The sequence below is a fragment of the Quercus robur genome, chromosome 7 (genome assembly GCF_932294415.1).
Source record: "Quercus robur chromosome 7, dhQueRobu3.1, whole genome shotgun sequence".
Classification (NCBI taxonomy): Eukaryota; Viridiplantae; Streptophyta; class Magnoliopsida; order Fagales; family Fagaceae; genus Quercus; species Quercus robur.
In genome coordinates this window covers 21,225,892-21,244,270 of record NC_065540.1, presented here as the reverse complement: position 1 = coordinate 21,244,270, position 18,379 = coordinate 21,225,892, and the positions used below count along the sequence as shown (strand labels likewise).

The following is an 18,379-nucleotide window of genomic DNA, read 5'->3' as shown; positions in this document are numbered from 1 at the left end:
AATGATAATGATTTTTTTTTTTTTTTTTTTTTTGTGGCACCACATATCCTCACTCCCCCCCCCCCCCCCCCCCCGCCTCTAATGAAGGAATTGATGGATAGGTCATGACCAAAGGGCGATCGTGGCAACTTTGGTTAGCTTTGAATCGATCTTGGTGAGTTTTGTCTTTAGTGTTATGGGGCTGCGGTTATACATGGCTAGGAGATAAATTGCTGGCTCATGACAATTTTGGCATTGGATTTGTAGGGTTGATTGATGGTTGCCACTTGCTAATGGTTTTGAGTTGGTTTGGTTGAGACGGATTTGAATGTCTTGGTTTGTGTTTATGGTGATTTGGGTGAGAGGAAAAGAAGTAGAAGACAATTTTGGAGTTTTTACATTCTGAACAATGAGGAAATTTGAAAGTAAAATTAAGGAGTTGGTTTTGTTTTTATAAAATTTAAATTGTCGATTACATGTTTTCCTAAATGAAATGTCTATTTGTGTTGATGGATATTTTAATTTATAGAAAATATGAAATTGTATTTTGATTTTCTTACTATAGCCAATTTTCTTGGAAAAAAAATTTGCATATTACAACAAAGACATCATTAAAATCATTTATCAATAAAAAAAAATCCAAAAATAATTAAGAAACATGATTTCTCATATCTATGTTCTTCAAATACCTATATTACTTGATAAATTGCTTTTTATTATTAAATAAATACACTAATTAATTTTTGGTATAAATAGCGTTCAAGCCTTAGAAGTTTTTTTATTCAACAAGAGATTTTACCTTTTAAAAAAAAAAAAAAAAAAAAAAACCAATTGAGTTAGCTAAAACCCACATATTTTATTGTATTTTTAAGGCGTAAATGCACTTTTAGTCCCTATATTTTGACGTTTTTCCATTTTAGTCCCTACATTTTATTTTTTCCACTTTTAGTCCCTAAAACCAATTTACGCTTTCTGTTTTAGTCCTTGAAGCACTATTCCGTCACCAAACTAACGGGGAAACTGGACGTGACTGACGTGAGTATTAAAATATTATTAAAAAAATTATTTGACATTTTTTAAATGCCAAAATTAAAAAAAAAAAATTTAATTACTCAATTTTCTTTTCATTATTTGTGTTCTTCCCCTTCTTCCCTATAATCAATCTCCAGCAAAAAACAAACCCTAAACCCAGATCCTAACCAGACCCCAAACCCATATCCCAGTAAAGCAAACCTTAGCCTTCAAACCCATAAATTTTCTTGGCAAACAAACACAAAAAAAAACCCATTGGAAAAAAAAAAACCCCAAATCACCACCATCAAATCAAAGAACATGAAGATCAAACCCAAGCAAAAGAATAGAAACCCAGCAACCAAATGGCAAAAAATAATAATAAGTTTGGTGGACGACATTTTTACACCATCCAAGATATTTTTTTATCGATCTGAAAATTTCAAATTTTTTAAAAATATCTCAAACGCACAGAGAGAGACTGAGAAACTCTGTGAGCGAGTGTGAGTGAGAGATGGAGAGACACACCAGTGAGATATTGCTATTTTATTTTGTGGAGAGTGTGAGACCACGTATTAGTCAAGCTCCTCTGTAGTCTGTACTAACTTGTTTGAACAAATTATAAATTATTGCTACTCCACAAGTGTTTCATTTCTCTGTACAAGTTTCATCAACAAAACAGAACAAGAAAAAGAAGATAATTGATGGCTCTGATACACGACACAAAGACAATCAACGGATCACGATGAGGCTCAACAAAAAAAAAAAAAAAAAAAAACCCAAACCCAGATTTTGCTCACTGCCTTCTCCACCGTCAAGCGCACTCAGAACTTCACCGCCAAAGCTGCCGCTCAGCGCCTCGCTCAGGTCATGGCCTCTCCACTTCCCGTTTTCGGCGCTTGCTCTCACCAGGTACCAACCGATCACAGCATCTCTCTTAACCCAGATCAAGCCGATCTCAGCCTCTTTCTATCTCAAACCCATCGCACCCGATCTCAGCCTCTTTGATTATGGTTTGGTTTGGGAGTGGATGAGTTGGGTGCTTTGCTGGGTTTCTATTCTTTGGATGGTTTGGTCTGGGAGTGGTTTTGTTGATGTGGTAGTGGATGATTTGATTCGGTGGTGGTGCTTTGCTGGTTGCTGGGTTTCTATTCTTTTGCTTGGGTATGATCTTCATGTTCTTTGATTCGGTGGTGGTGATTTGGGGTTTTTTTTTCCAGCGAGTTTTTTTTTGTGTTTGTTTGCCAAGAAAATTTATGGGTTTGAAGGCTAAGGTTTACTTTACTGGGATATGGGTTTGGGGTTTGGTTAGGATCTGGGTTTAGGGTTTGTATTTTGCTGGAGATTGATTATAGGGAAGAACGGGAAGAACACAAATAATGAAAAGAAAATTGAGTAATTAAATTTTTTTTTTTTTTAAATTTTGGCATTTAAAAAATGTCAAATAATTTTTTTAATAATATTTTAATACTCACGTCAGCCATGTCCAGTTTTCCCGTTAGTTTGGTGACGGAATAGTGCTTCAAGGACTAAAACGGAAAGCGTAAATTGGTTTTAGGGACTAAAAATGGAAAAAATAAAATGTAGGGACTAAAATGGAAAAACGTCAAAATATAGGGACTAAAAGTGCATTTACGCCTATTTTTAATGATAATTAATGATAAGCTTATAGGTGAGTTATGAACTATGATTGTATAACATAGATTGTTTTAAATAGGAAGTTTGGCTTACCTCCAGTACTTTTTTAACTAAAATCTCCTTTTATTTTAATGAGAAACTGTTACATCACCCATTAACTAAAGAAAATATAAAGATTAAAATTCACTACCACTTACTATTGCATATTTAACAAAAAAAAAAAAAAACCATCTACTTAAAAAATTACTGGAGATAAGCCAAGGAGGAAAAATGATAACTTTTAATCTATGTGTGGGCAAAAGAATGCTTTTTAATTCGTGACTTGAGTAAAATGCAACTAAATCCAAATAATGTGGGAAATGTGTAATTATCCCAACTACGATTTTTTTTTTGGATAATCAATTATCCCAACTACGATTAATACAATTCTCTACATCCTTTATATACTTCTTTTGGTACATCATTAAGCCTTTACAGTTAAAATATAACAAAGTAGTCTGAGCCACATAATGTGGCATCATCAGCAAGGCACCTTATCCAAAATATGTGTCTTCCAATCAGAGAGAGCCATCATGCAAAGCACATCCCTTGGAGATTGGAAATAATAATAATAATAATAGAAATAAGACTGTTTTAACTTAGTGGCCCATCAAATCTGATGCTCTAGATTGATATTAAAGTTAGGCATTTAATGCATGAAGTAGATCGAACAAAAGAGAAGCAGCCAGAAAAAATCAGATTTTCAAAGCAACAAGATAAATAATATCCGGCGGTCGGCAGAATTTTTCTTTCGTATTGGCCTCAGTTAGCTTTTCGTGAGAGAGAGTTGTCATTGGCGTGACAGCCTTACTGCAAAAGACAACAAATTTTTCTGTCTAGTTCAAACACAACCTTTAAACAGATAAAAATGCAATGTTCACAGTATTTTTATAATATTTTCACAATATACCACATAGAGTTAGTTGTTATTGATTCAAATGTTGATGCCATATTCACTGCTTGGTGCCCTAAAGATTTTCACAAAAAGATGCATGTTAGGACCACATCAAAAGCATGCTGTTCAGCCCATTATAAACATTGACACAACCAAAAAAAAAAAAAAAAGAATTGTATTTACAGCGATGTTGTTGATACTACAAATTTTACTACATGACTTTTACAAAATGATGTAAAAGGTAAGTTTATGAATCCTTTTGATGTATTTGAAATATCACTATTCACTAGCATCACTCTTTGTAGTATCTTTAACATTTTCCCTGAGTCTAAAGTAAGAGCATGATGGTGAGGCCTAAAAACAATAATTGGTGGCAATTAATGTTTCTAACACTTCAGTTGCTCGGCTCAAGAAGGCAACAAAGATTCTCCCGGCACTAACCAAATAGTGGTTAACAAGCAAGCAAGAAAGAGCATAAATGTGTGCACACTTGCTATGTACGTAGTGTTTAACTAACATTTCATGCACAAATATGCATACGAGAGATCAACTGTCCTCTAGAGTTGGGAGAAAAGCCTGCAGTAAAAACTTCTTAGAAGCTCAGAAAACAAAACTAGGACAAAAGGTCCAATCTTTATCAGGCTGGATTCCATCAATGTCTATTGGAAGAGAGAGGCCAAAACAAATGGCAAATGTCAACAATTGGCAAGTGAGAAAAGATAAATGGAGTCTTATATTCCACAGTTACTTGAGATGCACCCAATGCCAGTATACCACATATTAACTAGCATTCACTGCTTAATATTGGGATCTTTCTTGATTCTAAAATAGAATAATAAAACATGCAACTGCCTTGCCTAAACAATTATTGATAATTAACTCATCAGAAACTACATCAGGATCACAAAATCCAGCATCCAATCAAGGATTTAGTGTTAGTAGGCCTTGCTCAATGTCTAGCTAGAGCAAAGAAAGCCAAAACAATGACGCAATACTTTGCCTCAGCCTGCCTTGGTAGCTTTTCATATTAGATTTCAGTATACTATCTATTTAGTACCATGTCAAGTTTTTTTCAATAGCTTGCAACTCTTTTTTACAAAAATTGAAAGCTTTTCCTAAACTATGCCTTCCAAAATGAATTCAACCAGAATTTACCTGCTTTAATAACCTGTGTAAGAATTTTCCTTTCCAGAAATAGCAAAAAATGAATTGTAACATTTGATTCGAGCATTATAAGGCAGACTCTTTAAGCATTGTAGATGCTCCAAATGCACTTGTGCCGTGTGCTTAGACAGGTATATGACACTTGAATTTTATGTGCGGGATCAAATATAAAATTTCTGAATATTAATCCAGGAAAATGAATAAAGACAATGCTCTGCAAGAAAATGTATGCCTCAAGCAGTGTGCTGTGAAACACTGAAACCTAGTAAAAAGCTGAAAAATCTGATAAATAATCTCTTTTTGGACTTTATTTTTTCTAGGGGAAGTCAAGCTCAACCCAAATAGTGGAGGCGAATGCCCCAACAGGCCAAGAATTCTGAAATTTTTTTCAGGGAAAATTACTTGAAATTTAAGCATGTGAAACCTTTAAGATGATTCTGATTTGACTGGTAAATTAATCCTCACAATCATTTAGCATCTTTGGTAATTTCTTCTTTTTAATATATATATATATATATATATATATCTTGACATAATGAAGCACGTTATTATAGCAGCTTGACAAGTATAAGAATTTAAGCAACTCATAGATGTTGACATAAAAAACCTCAATATTTAATCAACAACTCAGCTCATATGCACTGCCTAATATATTACTTTTAACCTAATGGCAGAACACCACATTCTCTGTATAGAAAAAAGAAAGAAACATTAGTAAATGAGAATTATATCAAAAGGATTCATAAACTTACCTTTGAATGATCGTCATGTGGAGAGACAATATTTACATCAGTTAGTCTCTGCAACAACATCATTGACATCTAAATCTACTAAGCTTTCCTTCCCAAATAGTGTGAATCCCACAGTTGCCTGCAAGAAGACAAATTTTCAAGAAAGGATATATTTCTGGATTCTGAAGAAGAAAAGTAGAAAAAGAGAGACCAATGTTCTCTCAAAGACATTTTGTTCCATGTAAAGCATCAGTTGGACCTTGAAGATTCTTTAAACAGCACGCAGACAAATTTTCTGATGTTGAACACTTTAAGTCAAATAATTTGTGGGAAAGAATGACATACCTTTCCAGTTTTGCGATTCACCTTCTTAAGGCTGCCTACAAATTCTGCAAAAGTGCCAGATACAACTCGAACGGTTGAGCCTGGGACAAGGAGCTTATATTTCTTTGCTGTAGATGAACCGTTTCTGACAGAATCAGAAGCTTTCTTAGATACCCTTCTTGACTTGGACTCTGTAACAGATTGTGTATCATCATTGGGATCTAAATGAGTGTCAACACTGAGCATCCTAGAGTTGAGGTTTTCTTCTTTTTGTTCTTCCTCGAAAGCTCGGTCAGTTTTTTCTTGTTCCTCTTTTGCCTGTTTAAAGATTGCTTCCATGTCAACATCAGATACCGGCCTAGGTTTGTTGATCTGTTTTTTTCTGCGAATGTGAAAAGAACAGCTTCAAATTAGAAAGACCAGAAATTAAACAATGAAAGATAGTATGAGAAGAGAACATATATAACATGGTTTTAAGATTTGAAATAGTTCAGTTTTAAAATTTGAGGTATTAGGGTTAAAAGAGAGATAAAGGGAAAAGAAGAATTGAGAGAGGAATGACGAAAATTCCCCGTCCCGTCTCACCCCGAGTGTGTATATATTTATTTATAAATATAATTGATATTTTTTATGCATGTCCTATTTATAATTTACTTTACTATAAATATTCTACTACCATTTCCTAAACACGCTTGTCTCTTTCTTTCTTAGCACCCTCATCATTGCCCCTCCTCTTCTCTCTTATATCTAGGAATGGTAAACTACTTCCATGCCGTGCCCTGCCCTGTCCAGCCTCATGCAGGTTTTCCCCACCTTGAAGAGTGGAGGGGGCACCCATGAACCAACCCCACCCCGTTACCGCCCCCCAGGAGAGAGAGAGAGATTTGAGAAAAGGTCTAGGGCTGCATTAATCAGTCCTTCACCTCACTTTAGGGTTTATGGCATGATTACAAGACTTTTGTTATGCTAATGTAAAAAATAACACTCCCCCTCAAGCTGGAGCATATAGATCAAACATGCCCAGCTTGAAAGACAATCTTTGAAAGGAGGCATGAATTATCTACTGTATGACAATATCATCTAAAACCTGTCTCAGACAAAGAACAACAACTAGTCCTGTCAACATCACTAAAACTTGTCACAGACAAAGAAGTAAAGGTCTTGTATAATTACACTCCCCGTGATCAGGAGCAACCTTCAGACAACACAAAATACAGCAAATAGTTTTGAAGTTAGGTTGACGGGCAGCATGCATATACTGACTAACCAACACCAACGAAATATGTTAGGACAAGTAACAGTAAGGTAACTTGACTTCCCAACTATTTGTCAGTACTGACTAATGCCATGAAACAGATCATCTTGCTCACCATCCACAGGAGTATCAACAGGTTGAGCACCTAAGAGACTAGTCTATCATAACAGATCAAGAACATATTTCCGCTAAGACAAAAATATGCCCTGAGAAAAACAAGCAACTCCAATCTTGAGTAAATAATGAAGAACACTTAGGTCTTTTGTATGGAATTGAATAGCCAAATAGCTTTTCAAATCAACAATACTAGTGGAGTCACTTCCAATGATAATATCATCCACATAAACAATCATGACAATAATAACAATGGTGGGGTGACAAACAAAGACAAATTGAATAGAAGTATAACACTGGAATCCACACCCAAGTACAATAGCACTGAATTGATCTAACCATACACAATGATATTGCTTCAGACCATACAAGGCCTTTTGCTATTGACCCACAAGGTGTTCACCATTGGCAACAACATATTCAGAGGATTAATCCATATACACTAATATCAAGTTGATATAAAGGCCAAGAATGACTAACTGAATCATAAAGCAGGATTTGAAGAGAATTGAGACGTGCCACAGTAAAGGTCTCTAGATAATCAACACCATATATGTATATACGTGTGTGTATACCCCTTGGCTACCAAGTGTGCCTTAAAAAGCTTAACAGAACCATCTGGGAGGCACTTAACAGTGCAGACCCAACGACAACATACCATTTATTTCGTAAGGGGAAGAGCAGTGAACTCCTAAGTCAAATTCTTATGAAGACTAAAGATCACCCATTTCCTCATCCATACTGTTTCCATTCAGTTGAAGACAAAAGTCTGCTTATAAGATGAGGGAACAGAGATAGAGGATATGGTACAAGCAAATGAATGCAGACAAGGTGAAAGCACAATTATAGGACAGAAAATAAGCAATAGGGTGTTGAGTACAAGAACATTTATCTCGTCATAAATAAATCATCAGTTTCTGAAAGAGGGGATAGAGTAGGAAGTCTATCTCGAGATTGCTGATAAAATCTGACTAATTATTAGATCAAAAGAAAAATTCTGACTAGGTGAAGAAAATAAGGACACTCAGAAAAGGTTAGATCAACACTCACAAAGTATATGCGGGACTGAGGAGTATAACAATTATACCCTTCTGAGTATGAGAGTACCCAAAGCACACTTATGAGCCAGAGTACATACTTTATCTTGGCCAAAATCAAGGACATGAACAAAGGCAATACCTAAACATACGAAGAGTAAGCAGAAAAGGAGGACAATTAGAATATAAAAAATATGGAGACTTATGACTTTAGGACAATGGAAGGCATGCAATTAAAAAGATGGCATGCGGTAAGAACACCAGCCCAAAAGTGTTTCAATATATGCATATTGAAAAACAAGATGCGTGCAACATCCAACAAATGACGATGCTTTTGTTCAACACCATTTTGCTAAAAGGTGTAATCACAACTAGTTTGATGAATAAAACCATGATTAGCACAAAAGGAATTCATTACAAACTAAATATATTCTATTGCATTATCAGATTGTAGAATCTTAATGAGCTTACTAAAGCCTGGCTTGGATATAGTGTCCACGTTCACATTTGTCCCTCTTGCGCGTTTTCAACTTTTATTTTTATTTTTATTTTAAGACCAGCGCCTAGTGCACTGTTCATCAGATATGAACAGTGCACCAAGGCATATGAACAGTAAAAAAAAGAGTGAACAATAATTTTCACACATTTAAAAATTATTTTGCTACAGTGTTTTCAGTTTTCAGCAAAATAAGTTGTATCCAAACGGACCCTAAATGGAACAAAGATTTCTTTATGAATTTAGAAAAAATATGAGACAACTCAAACATTCCTTTCATAAAAAGCAATCGTGTCAACAAATATATTAAAATAAAAAAATTCATTCAAAGAACAAGTATGAGAAGGTCCCATATAACTGCACAAATTACATCAAAGGACTCAGATTGGTGACTATGACTATTACTCAAAAAGGTACTACAGTAATACTTTCCTTTCTGACATGCTTCTCATTCTAGACTAGACACATGACTCAATGTAGGAATGGCAAACTTGACTTTGGCCAAGAAAGGGTGTCTTAAACGAAAAAGTAAAGACACAGTAGCACTTAGTGGAGAGGGTGAATGAGAAAGAGCCATTAGGATCTAGATAGTACAGTTCGTCCTCATGCCCTAAACCAATCATCTTCTTCATCTTAATAGACACAAGAAATGGGATAAAACATTATAGAAAATTGTTAAGGCTTTTGTCAATTGACTATGGAAAGTATATTAAAAGGATAATCAGGACCATAAAGACAAGATGTTAAAGATAATGAGTTAGTAGGATGAAAAACACCTTCTTGAAGGTTATGCCAAGAAGGTTTTTTTTTTTTTTTGTGTGTGTGGATAATTCGATAGTTGGGGGAGGGGGATTTGACTTTAGATGTCTCTATTAGAAACACCAGAAGGTGTCAAATGAGTTACAAGGCTCTTGGACAAAAACATATTAGCTAATATGAACCCACGTAGATCAGAGTCTATACCAAATAACAAGAAAGCAATCATAAATTCCTCCCAAGGTCGCATTTATTGCTCCAAATCAGTAGTAAAAGATCAAAACATTCTTAAGATTACTATGATACTTAGACTATAGTTTATCAGATTGCTTAGTGGTAAATTTTTTGTCATGTCTCATAAACTCAAGAAACATTACTATGATGCAAAAATGAAAAGAAAAATCTACAATAGACTCAAATCTTCTTAAAAGAGTCACAAATTTACTGTAGCAGAAAAATGAGGTTCTAGCTATACCACAATCATCCCGAAATAACTGAATCCTCACTCATGTAGTACCTACAAGCTAAATCTTCTAGTTAGGCAGGTTATTAATAAAATATTTCAATATTTCCCCCACACAAAGGTTTTCATAGCATGTATCCAAGCCAAATAATTTCATTAACCAATATCATCATCCTTGACTTGTGATGTTTTTCCCTAAGCCATGACAACAAATTTTTCTTCATTTGTGTTAAACACAACTAATCCAAGGTAGAACATTAATGAAATTCAGCAAGCTAATAGTCAATCAACTAAACTAGATTAACCCAAAATAAAAGAGGAAAACTACCAAATTCCAGCACACGCATTAACCCAATTCAGGGGAAAAAAAAGGAAAAAGGAAAAAGAAAAAGCTTCACAAATTAACTAACATCCCCATAGAGTTAAATTGCAACAAACCTTCAGAAATTACAGTCTTCAAGGCTGGCAAAACTTCCTGAAGACACACAACAAGCCAACAAAGAAAAAAAAAAAAACAAAACCTCTAGAATAAGAATAAGTGAAGTGCTGAAACTCCCAAATTCCATAAAATTATCCACCAAACTCCACAAATCAGCAAACAACCATCACTCAAGCCTTCTCAAGTCTTATTCGGCCCCCATGGTAAACACAAGCAACAAAACCAGCAAGCAAGCTCCAAAACCATGTATTAACAAAAATAGTGCTGCAGATAAAAAAAAATAATAAAAAAAAAAGGATAATAAAAAACTCACATAAGATGATTTCAAAAAAATTTGGAAAAATAAATCATAATTACCAATGGAGGCTGGTAACTTAGATCATGTGGCTGCTATAACCTGGTAACCATGTTGGTATTGATGTTAGCATACGAATGCTGACATCAGCACACCCCAATCCTATGTAGATGACCTCTAGATTGTCCTAATGGATTTTAGGGTTGGATTGGTACCCTCTAATACCAAGTTGAGTTGAGATGTTATTGTTTAAAGAGAGAAAAGGAGGAAAGATGAATTGAGAGAGAGAGAGAGAGAGATTTGAAAAAATTCTAGGATTGCGTCAATCTGTCTCTCACCTTAGCAAATATTTAGATTAGGATTTATGACATGATTACAAGAATACCCGTTTCTTAATGTAAAATAACACACACACACACACATATGCTCCATATAACAAGAAGTAACTCCAGCAAAAATCAACAGACAAAGTGTTGTAGTTCTCATATCTATCTGGGGACTCACAAAGACCAATAAACCAGAAACTCGACCAAACATTTACATGTTATCCCCTTTTACTAGAACAAAAGCCTATATATCCCAGTTCACATATTCACAAGGAACTCCTTCAGAAAGGTACCCCAAGTCCCCTCAGATTATTTCTTTTTCAAATTTAGGTAAAGTCAGCATTCACAATATGGATTTGAAATCTTCCTATATCACGTACAAGTCCACCATGCCATGAAACCTGCAACCCAAGTGAGACCTAGTGACCTACATAGGGTTTAATTCAGATAATTACAAGTAGTTGACAAATCTTTCTTAGTCTTTTCAAAGTTCCATCTTTGCATTAAAGCTCAATATGGTGTGTTTTTCACCATGATGTTTACATTTTCTTTCAAATGAGTACTTTCCATTCATTACATTTTTTACAGTGTGCAGCATGATTTCAGATTACATTATATTTTTGCTTCAAATTGCAAACAGCTGGTTTGGACTGAGCATTCAAGTACAAAAAGAATAAATACTCACGTATTTCCGACCTTGGAACCAACAAAGCCTCCAACTCCTTCACAATCTCTTATGAAGTCATGTATCTCTCTATTCAATACACATCTTAAAAAAACACACCCAGGAAATAGGGGCTTTGGTTTAACCGAGCAAGTACCATTCTTCAACTTCCTCTTCACATTGACAGCTGCAGTATAGACCTGAAAGCAAACACTACAGGGTTGCAAATCTATGTATATTTTGATTTCTCAACCACCCATTGTTTACTATCTTAAACTTTCAGCTTTCAAAGACTAATTTAAAAACAAATAGAGTGTGAATAATTTTGGCAAGGAACAGTGCAAACATCCAAACTTGAAATATATATATATATATATACACACTATCCCAATGTTAGTGAAGAAATTAAGTAGTCAAAATTTCATCGATCTTCCATGGTTATTAGATTTGAACTTAGGCTTCAAATTTGAATTTATTATGTTTTTACAGATATGCACAGAAATCATTGTTAAATACTACATGCATCATAATTATGTAATTCCCACTGAAGTTTCATCTATCTAGGTGTCTACACGAGCCCTTAAGGCACTGTCATGTGTTAGTGCCAATGCAATTAAGCAAACCATTAATAATATCGCACAAGCAAGTTCTTTTCAGAATATTTCTTGATTTCCTTTCCCGCTCTATTTACAAGTTTACAAAACAAGCCTTCCCAGGAAGCACATTAATTGAGCAGCATACATAGCAATATAGCATCATAACAAGGAACACCATACACTATACTGAATTATTGTTCAAATTCCAGTTCAATTTTTATGTGAACAGTGATAAATTACCGATTGTCCCAAAAACTTAAAGCTATTAAGAAATAAGGGAAAATTACACTTTAGCACCCTAAATTATACCTCATATTATACTTTGCACCCTAAACTATGACACTTGGTACACTTTGCACTCCGACATTAAGTTTGCCGTTAACTTGGATGGAAAAGTATGACATCTCGTGAAAAAAACCAAATTATCCATTTTCTCAATCCTTTAAAAATAAATGAGAAATTATACTTTACCACCCTTAACTATGTTTTCGATTATACTTTCACCCAAAACTTTGGATTTCTATCTAAGTTAATAACAAACTTTATGTTGAAGTGCAAAGGGTAACAAGGGTTATAGTTTAAATTGCAAAGCGTGCATTCGAAAAATTTAGGATGCAAAATGTAATCTGATGTATACTTTAGAGTGATAAAGTATAATTTTCCCACTCCCCTTCACGTTCAGGCCTAAACTACCCTTATTAAATGAGGCCCAACACGTGATTTTTTTTAAAATGTTTTTTTAATTAAAATGAGAGATAAGATGGAGACAGGGTTGATCCTAGAATCTCCTACTCTAAAACCATAATAAATTACAGATGGTCAAAAAGCTTAAGTTATTATGAAATAGTGAATTTAACCGTTTAATATAACAAACAGAACACCACATTATCTATTGCCAAATTAGGCCATTGAATAATTCAGAAATGCATCCTATACAATCTAGTTAGTAATTAGCTCATAGATAAAAGCATGAAAAAAAAAAATCATTCCAATGCAAACAGACCGATCAACTGGTTTCAAATGCATGTCCAGGAAGCAGGAACCCAGTAAACTGAAAGTGGGAATTCAATTTCAAAGCGTAGTAGAACGTTAAACACACCTGAAAGTCAATTTCGGGGAAGTTTCTAGCGAGTAAGAGAGCAAGAAGTTCGGCGGTGTCCACGGTTCTGACACGGCCTACACGAACGACCCACCATTGGGGACCCAACTTGGCAAGGGTATCGAGGTTGAGCTCCTCAGTCCAAGTGGCGAACCTCTTCTTGGGCTTCTTGATGAGTCTCTCCTCCACTTGTTCTCTCCAGTTGGTGCTGTTGCTGGCTCTTCTCTCGTTCCTAAGCTGCCTTTTTTCCCTGGCGCTGAGTTCCTGTTCCTGCTGCTGCTGCTGCTGAGCGCTGTTGGCGGAGATTATGAGTCTGGTTCTGGGGATAGAAGACAAGGGAATGGAAGAGGAGAGTAGGCAATGACTCCGCCATTGTAGAAGTCCATGATTCATCTTCAACACACTACAGTCGTGGATAGTTCTGTTCTGATTCCGACACGGTTTTCGAAGTTTTGGTTGAGATATTGGGATATGGACCAGATTAAAAAATTACCAATGGGCCTATGTTAATGATGGACTCTTTGTTCACGTTGGGCCTATGTGCTTAATCTCTCAACTATTTTACCCACTTTTTTCTTAAGTATGTGTTAGGCAAAAATTAAAAATTCAGTTTGTTTTACTATTTAACTTTTTTATACTAGTATTTATAGGTTGTGGAGGCCAATTACCTAGAAGATACTATTAAAACTGTATGAATTGGGCTTATGGCCCAATGGCCTAATTCGAGGATGGTCAAATAAGGTTATAATGAGAATGGTATAAGAAGAAGAAATAAAGATTGTATGTGATGGTCCAACATACGTCCAATGAGAAAAGTCATCTCGGAAACGGAGATTCGAGGTCAATAAGAATGTCTTATCATCCTGGACATTCTTCAAGGTTGCATCACAACTAAGAGTCGGGCATTAGATAAGGAATGAGCAAAGGGATGTAACAAATATCTTTAAAAGCTGCTACCTCCACATTAAATGCCTCCCAACTAACTCTCTGGCCACATTAATGTGGAGATGATACCTAAACAGTGGTCAAGTAGCCTTATAGTTGCTAGTTGATGGTTCTGAGAGGTGTTGGATGGAACAAGAAGGAGTTCCTAGAATCTAACCCTACATGTGTACGGTAGAGATGATACCAAAATTATAGTATATAGCATGGGAATGTGGCCTAAAGAGGAAGGATAGAAAAAACCAAGAGATCCTTGTAATAATACTTTGAACTCTTATAATTTTGTTTATCAACAAGACATTATAACATAGCTCCTCAGGCTGTGCCGAGGACAGATTTTCTTATCTTATTTGTGTTTAATGCTCTTAAATCAGCAACTATTATTGTCTTTCTTTCGGAGTAGAACTAGTTCTTTCACCCACGCTCTACAAATTCATTGTTTGGGCCTGTTGGGCTAAAACCCAATCTTATACTGGGTCCAATCCAAATTCGGTCCTTACAATTGGCGCTGTCTGTGGGAAAGACTTGATCTATTCTGAAAGAGATTTGGGTACAACGTTTAAGATGGAAGAAGCAGGTCCACACCAGGCAACGACAGGACTACACCAGGTGGATGCTAATCTACACCAAGCAAAGTCAAGGGGGTCTCAACATAGCAATCCACGTAGGAGCCCCGAACGGAGAGGAGATTGTGAGGGAAGTGTGCACACAGCTCATACTAGTAAAAGCCAATCTCGAGGGAAGAGCCGTGTTTCCTATGCAAAGAATGATAGAGACATGCAACGTGAAATCGATGAGTTAAAGAGGGAATTGCGCCGCGCACGGCGAAGACATTCATCGCCAAACTTCGAGCTGTCCTCGGAGGAGACAGATGGTGCTAGTTATAGACGGAGATCCAGAACTCCGCCCAGCGAGACTTTCTCCTACGACGAGGAGTATCACCATAAACGTAGATATAAGAGCCCGCCTCGTAGAGGCCTAGGGAATGATGCCATGAACAAGGCGTTGAGTCAGGTTTCTAAGTCACCATTCACGCGAAATATAGAAGGAGCGAGTCTTCCTCGGCGATTCCATCAACCCACATTCACTATTTTTAATGGTCGAACAGATCCAGTGGAACATGTCAGTCATTTCAATCAAAGGATGACCGTTCATTTTAAAGATGAGGCTTTGATGTGTAAGGTCTTTCCATCTAGCTTGGGCCCAGTGGCGATGAGATGGTTCAATAGTTTAAAGGCGAATTCTATTGACTCCTTTAAGAAACTCACTCGGGCCTTTGGTGCTTGCTTTATCACTTGTAGCAGGGTTCCTCGGCCTTTGGGATCCTTGTTATCTATGTCCATGCGGGAGGGGGAAACTCTGAAGGCCTACTCAAATAGATATTGGGAGATGTTTAATGAAATAGACGGAGACTATGATGATGTTGCTATTAGTACTTTCAACGCTGGTCTCCCAGCCGAGCATGACTTGAGGAAATCTCTGACGGGTAAGCTTGTTATCAATGTGCGCCAACTTATGGATCGGATTGACAAGTACAGAAGGGTAGAGGAAAACCAAATACAGGGGAAAGGAAAGGCAAAGGTGACCCCTCAGGAGAGGAGGGATTTTAGGTCAGACCGGTATAATAATAACCGACCTCGGAAAGATTTTGTTGGGCAGCCAGGATCTGCCAACACCCAGGTGGTTAATGCCGTATTCCGAGAACCAGTACAACAGGCTCTAAAGAAGATTAAAAACGAGCCGTTCTTTAAATGGCCGAACAAGATGGCAGGGGATCCTATGAGGCGCAATCAAAACCTTTACCGCCAATATCATTAGGATCATGGACACACTACCGAGGATTGTAGAAACTTGTGGGACCATCTAGACCAACTAGTCCGAGAAGGGAAGTTAAAGCAACTCTTGCATCATTCCGATGGTCGGGGAAGCCAAACGGGCTCAGAGCTTCGGGGAGATGCTTCTTCAAGACTCCCTTTTGGCACAATAAATGTCATTTTTGCTGCCCTAGGGAGGACCGGATCTTGTCCTTCCAGAGTAATGTCAGTATCTCGTTACCCAGCTAAGGAATCCAGCTTAATGCCTAAGAGAGTCAAGATGGGCATCCCACCGGTGTTAGGTTTTTCAAATGAGGACAAACTTGGAACCACACAGCCCCATGATGATGCTTTAGTGGTTACACTTAGAATTGGTGGGTACAATGTGAAGAGGGTGATGATTAACCAAGGTGACGAAGCTGAGATAATGTATCCTGACCTATATAAGGGGCTAAATTTGAAACCTGAAAACTTAACAGCTTACAATTCTCCTCCTAGTGAGTTTTGAAGGTAAAATGGTCGTCTCGAAAGGTCAGATTAGATTACCTGTGCAGACTGGCCTGGATGTGGTGGAGGTGGACTTCATTGTTATAGATGCTTTCTCTCCATACACGGCCATTATGGCCAGACCCTGGCTTCATACCCTGAGGGTCGTCTCCTCTACTTTTCACCAGAAGGTGAAGTACCCATCTGGAGGCCAAGTCTTAGAAATATTAGGAAATCAGTCTGCAGCCAGACAATGCCTGGTAGCGGCCATCCAACATCGGCCTGAGGCTGAAATCTTGGCCACCGCTAATAATGGCTTATAGCAATCAGAAACTCCAGTGTTGCCCTTCAATGAACCAGCCAACGAAGCGAAATGTGAAGATCTAGAGAGGGTAATGGTTGGCGATGATCCGGAGAAGTTCTTTTAGGTTGGAGCTCAACTACCTCTGCAGGAGAGGGAACAATTGGTTGAATTCCTTAGAAAAAATGTTGATGTGTTCGCATGGAGCGTGTATGAGGCCCCGAGTATAGATCCAAGTTTCATTTGTCATCATTTGAATGTTAATCCTTCCATCACTCCGAAGAGACAGCCACCTCGACGTTCGTCAAAAGAGCACGCCGAGGCTGTCAGAAATGAAGTAACAAAGCTTAAAGAAGCAGGGGCTATCAAGGAAGTTTTCTATCCTCAATGGTTAGCTAACACGGTGGTGGTGAAAAAGAAAACTGGGAAATGACGTGTGTGTGTGGACTTCACGGACCTCAATAAGGCTTGTCCCAAGGATCCTTTCCCTATACCTCAGATAGATCAGTTGGTGGATGCGACGGTAGGCCATCATCGGATGAGTTTTTTGGATGCCTTTTAAGGATATCACCAAATACCATTAGCGCTGGACAATCAGGAAAAAACAACTTTTGTCACTCCCATTGGAAACTATCACTACAAAGTGATGCCCTTTGGTTTGAAAAATGCAGGGTCTACTTATCAACGGATGAAGACTAAAATGTTCGAACCACAATTGGGCAGGAGCATTGAAGTCTATATTGATGATATGGTTGTAAAGAGCAAGGTGGCGTCTGAGCATGTGAGAGATCTTGCGAACATTTTTGGAATTCTGAGAAAGCACAAGTTACACCTGAATGCTTCTAAGTGTTCATTTGGTGTAGGCTTGGGAAAGTTTTTGGGCAACATGGTGACTCATAGGGGAATTGAGGTGAACCCTGATCAAATTCAGGTCATTAATAGCTTGCAACCATCTTGGAACCCCAAGGAGGTCCAGAAATTGACTGGGATGACTGCTGCTTTAAACTGATTTATCTCTAGGTCAGCAGATAGGTGCAAACCCTTTTTCCTTTTGCTGCATAAATTGAAAGGATTTGAATGGACCAAGGAGTGTGCTATAGCATTTCAACAGCTTAAAGAGTACCTATCTCGGTCGCCCATCATGTCCAGTCCTGAGATGGACGAGGTTCTGTTTGCCTACCTGGCAGTAACCTCTCATGCGGTAAGCTTTGTTTTGATACGAGTAGACAGTGGCATACAATGACCAGTCTACCACGTAAGCAAGTCACTTCATGAAGCCAAGGTGCGATATTTACCATTGGAAAAGGTCATCTTGGCAGTAGTGCATACTACACGAAAACTCCTCCATTATTTCCAAGCGCACTCCTTGGAAATCCTAACTCAGTTTCCGCTCAAGTCAATACTTTGAAGCGCGGATTATACTGGAAGGATTGCCAAATGGGGCACAATTCTAGGAGCTTTTGATATCAAGTATATGCCTCGTACCTCTGTAAAGGGCCAGGTCCTTACCGACCT

General features: G+C 37.3%; 1 protein-coding gene across 2 annotated transcripts; it reads right to left on the bottom strand.

Annotated features, from left to right (window-relative positions):
• Positions 1-3,259: 3,259 nt before the first annotated feature.
• On the bottom strand, positions 3,260-13,797 carry LOC126692723 (uncharacterized). 2 transcript variants are annotated; one of them, XR_007645071.1, is made up of 6 exons: positions 13,322-13,797; positions 11,648-11,826; positions 5,803-6,163; positions 5,479-5,596; positions 3,578-3,635; positions 3,260-3,477 (listed from the first exon to the last, which is right to left on the bottom strand). XR_007645071.1 is itself a non-coding variant. In XM_050388421.1 (5 exons), the coding sequence occupies exons 1-4, from the start codon at positions 13,712-13,714 to the stop codon at positions 5,516-5,518; spliced, it is 1,014 nt and encodes a 337-aa protein (XP_050244378.1). In that variant the 5' UTR covers positions 13,715-13,796; the 3' UTR covers positions 3,260-3,477; positions 5,479-5,515. The 2 variants fall into 2 exon arrangements, 1 of the variants encoding a protein (XP_050244378.1); XM_050388421.1 differs by lacking the exon at positions 3,578-3,635 and having other exon boundaries at positions 13,322-13,796.
• Positions 13,798-18,379: the final 4,582 nt, after the last annotated feature.

What these genes read in the sequence shown, in the direction of transcription:
- LOC126692723 (XM_050388421.1), bottom strand. Translation starts at nt 13,714, where the DNA reads ATGAATCATGGACTTCTACAATGGCGGAGTCATTGCCTACTCTCCTCT. An exon ending in GGTTCCAAGGTCGGAAATAC is followed by an intron (nt 6,164 to 11,647) that starts GTGAGTATTTAT and finishes TCACATTCGCAG; the next exon opens with AAAAAAACAGATCAACAAAC. An exon ending in TGAATCGCAAAACTGGAAAG is followed by an intron (nt 5,597 to 5,802) that starts GTATGTCATTCT and finishes GTCTTCTTGCAG; the next exon opens with GCAACTGTGGGATTCACACT.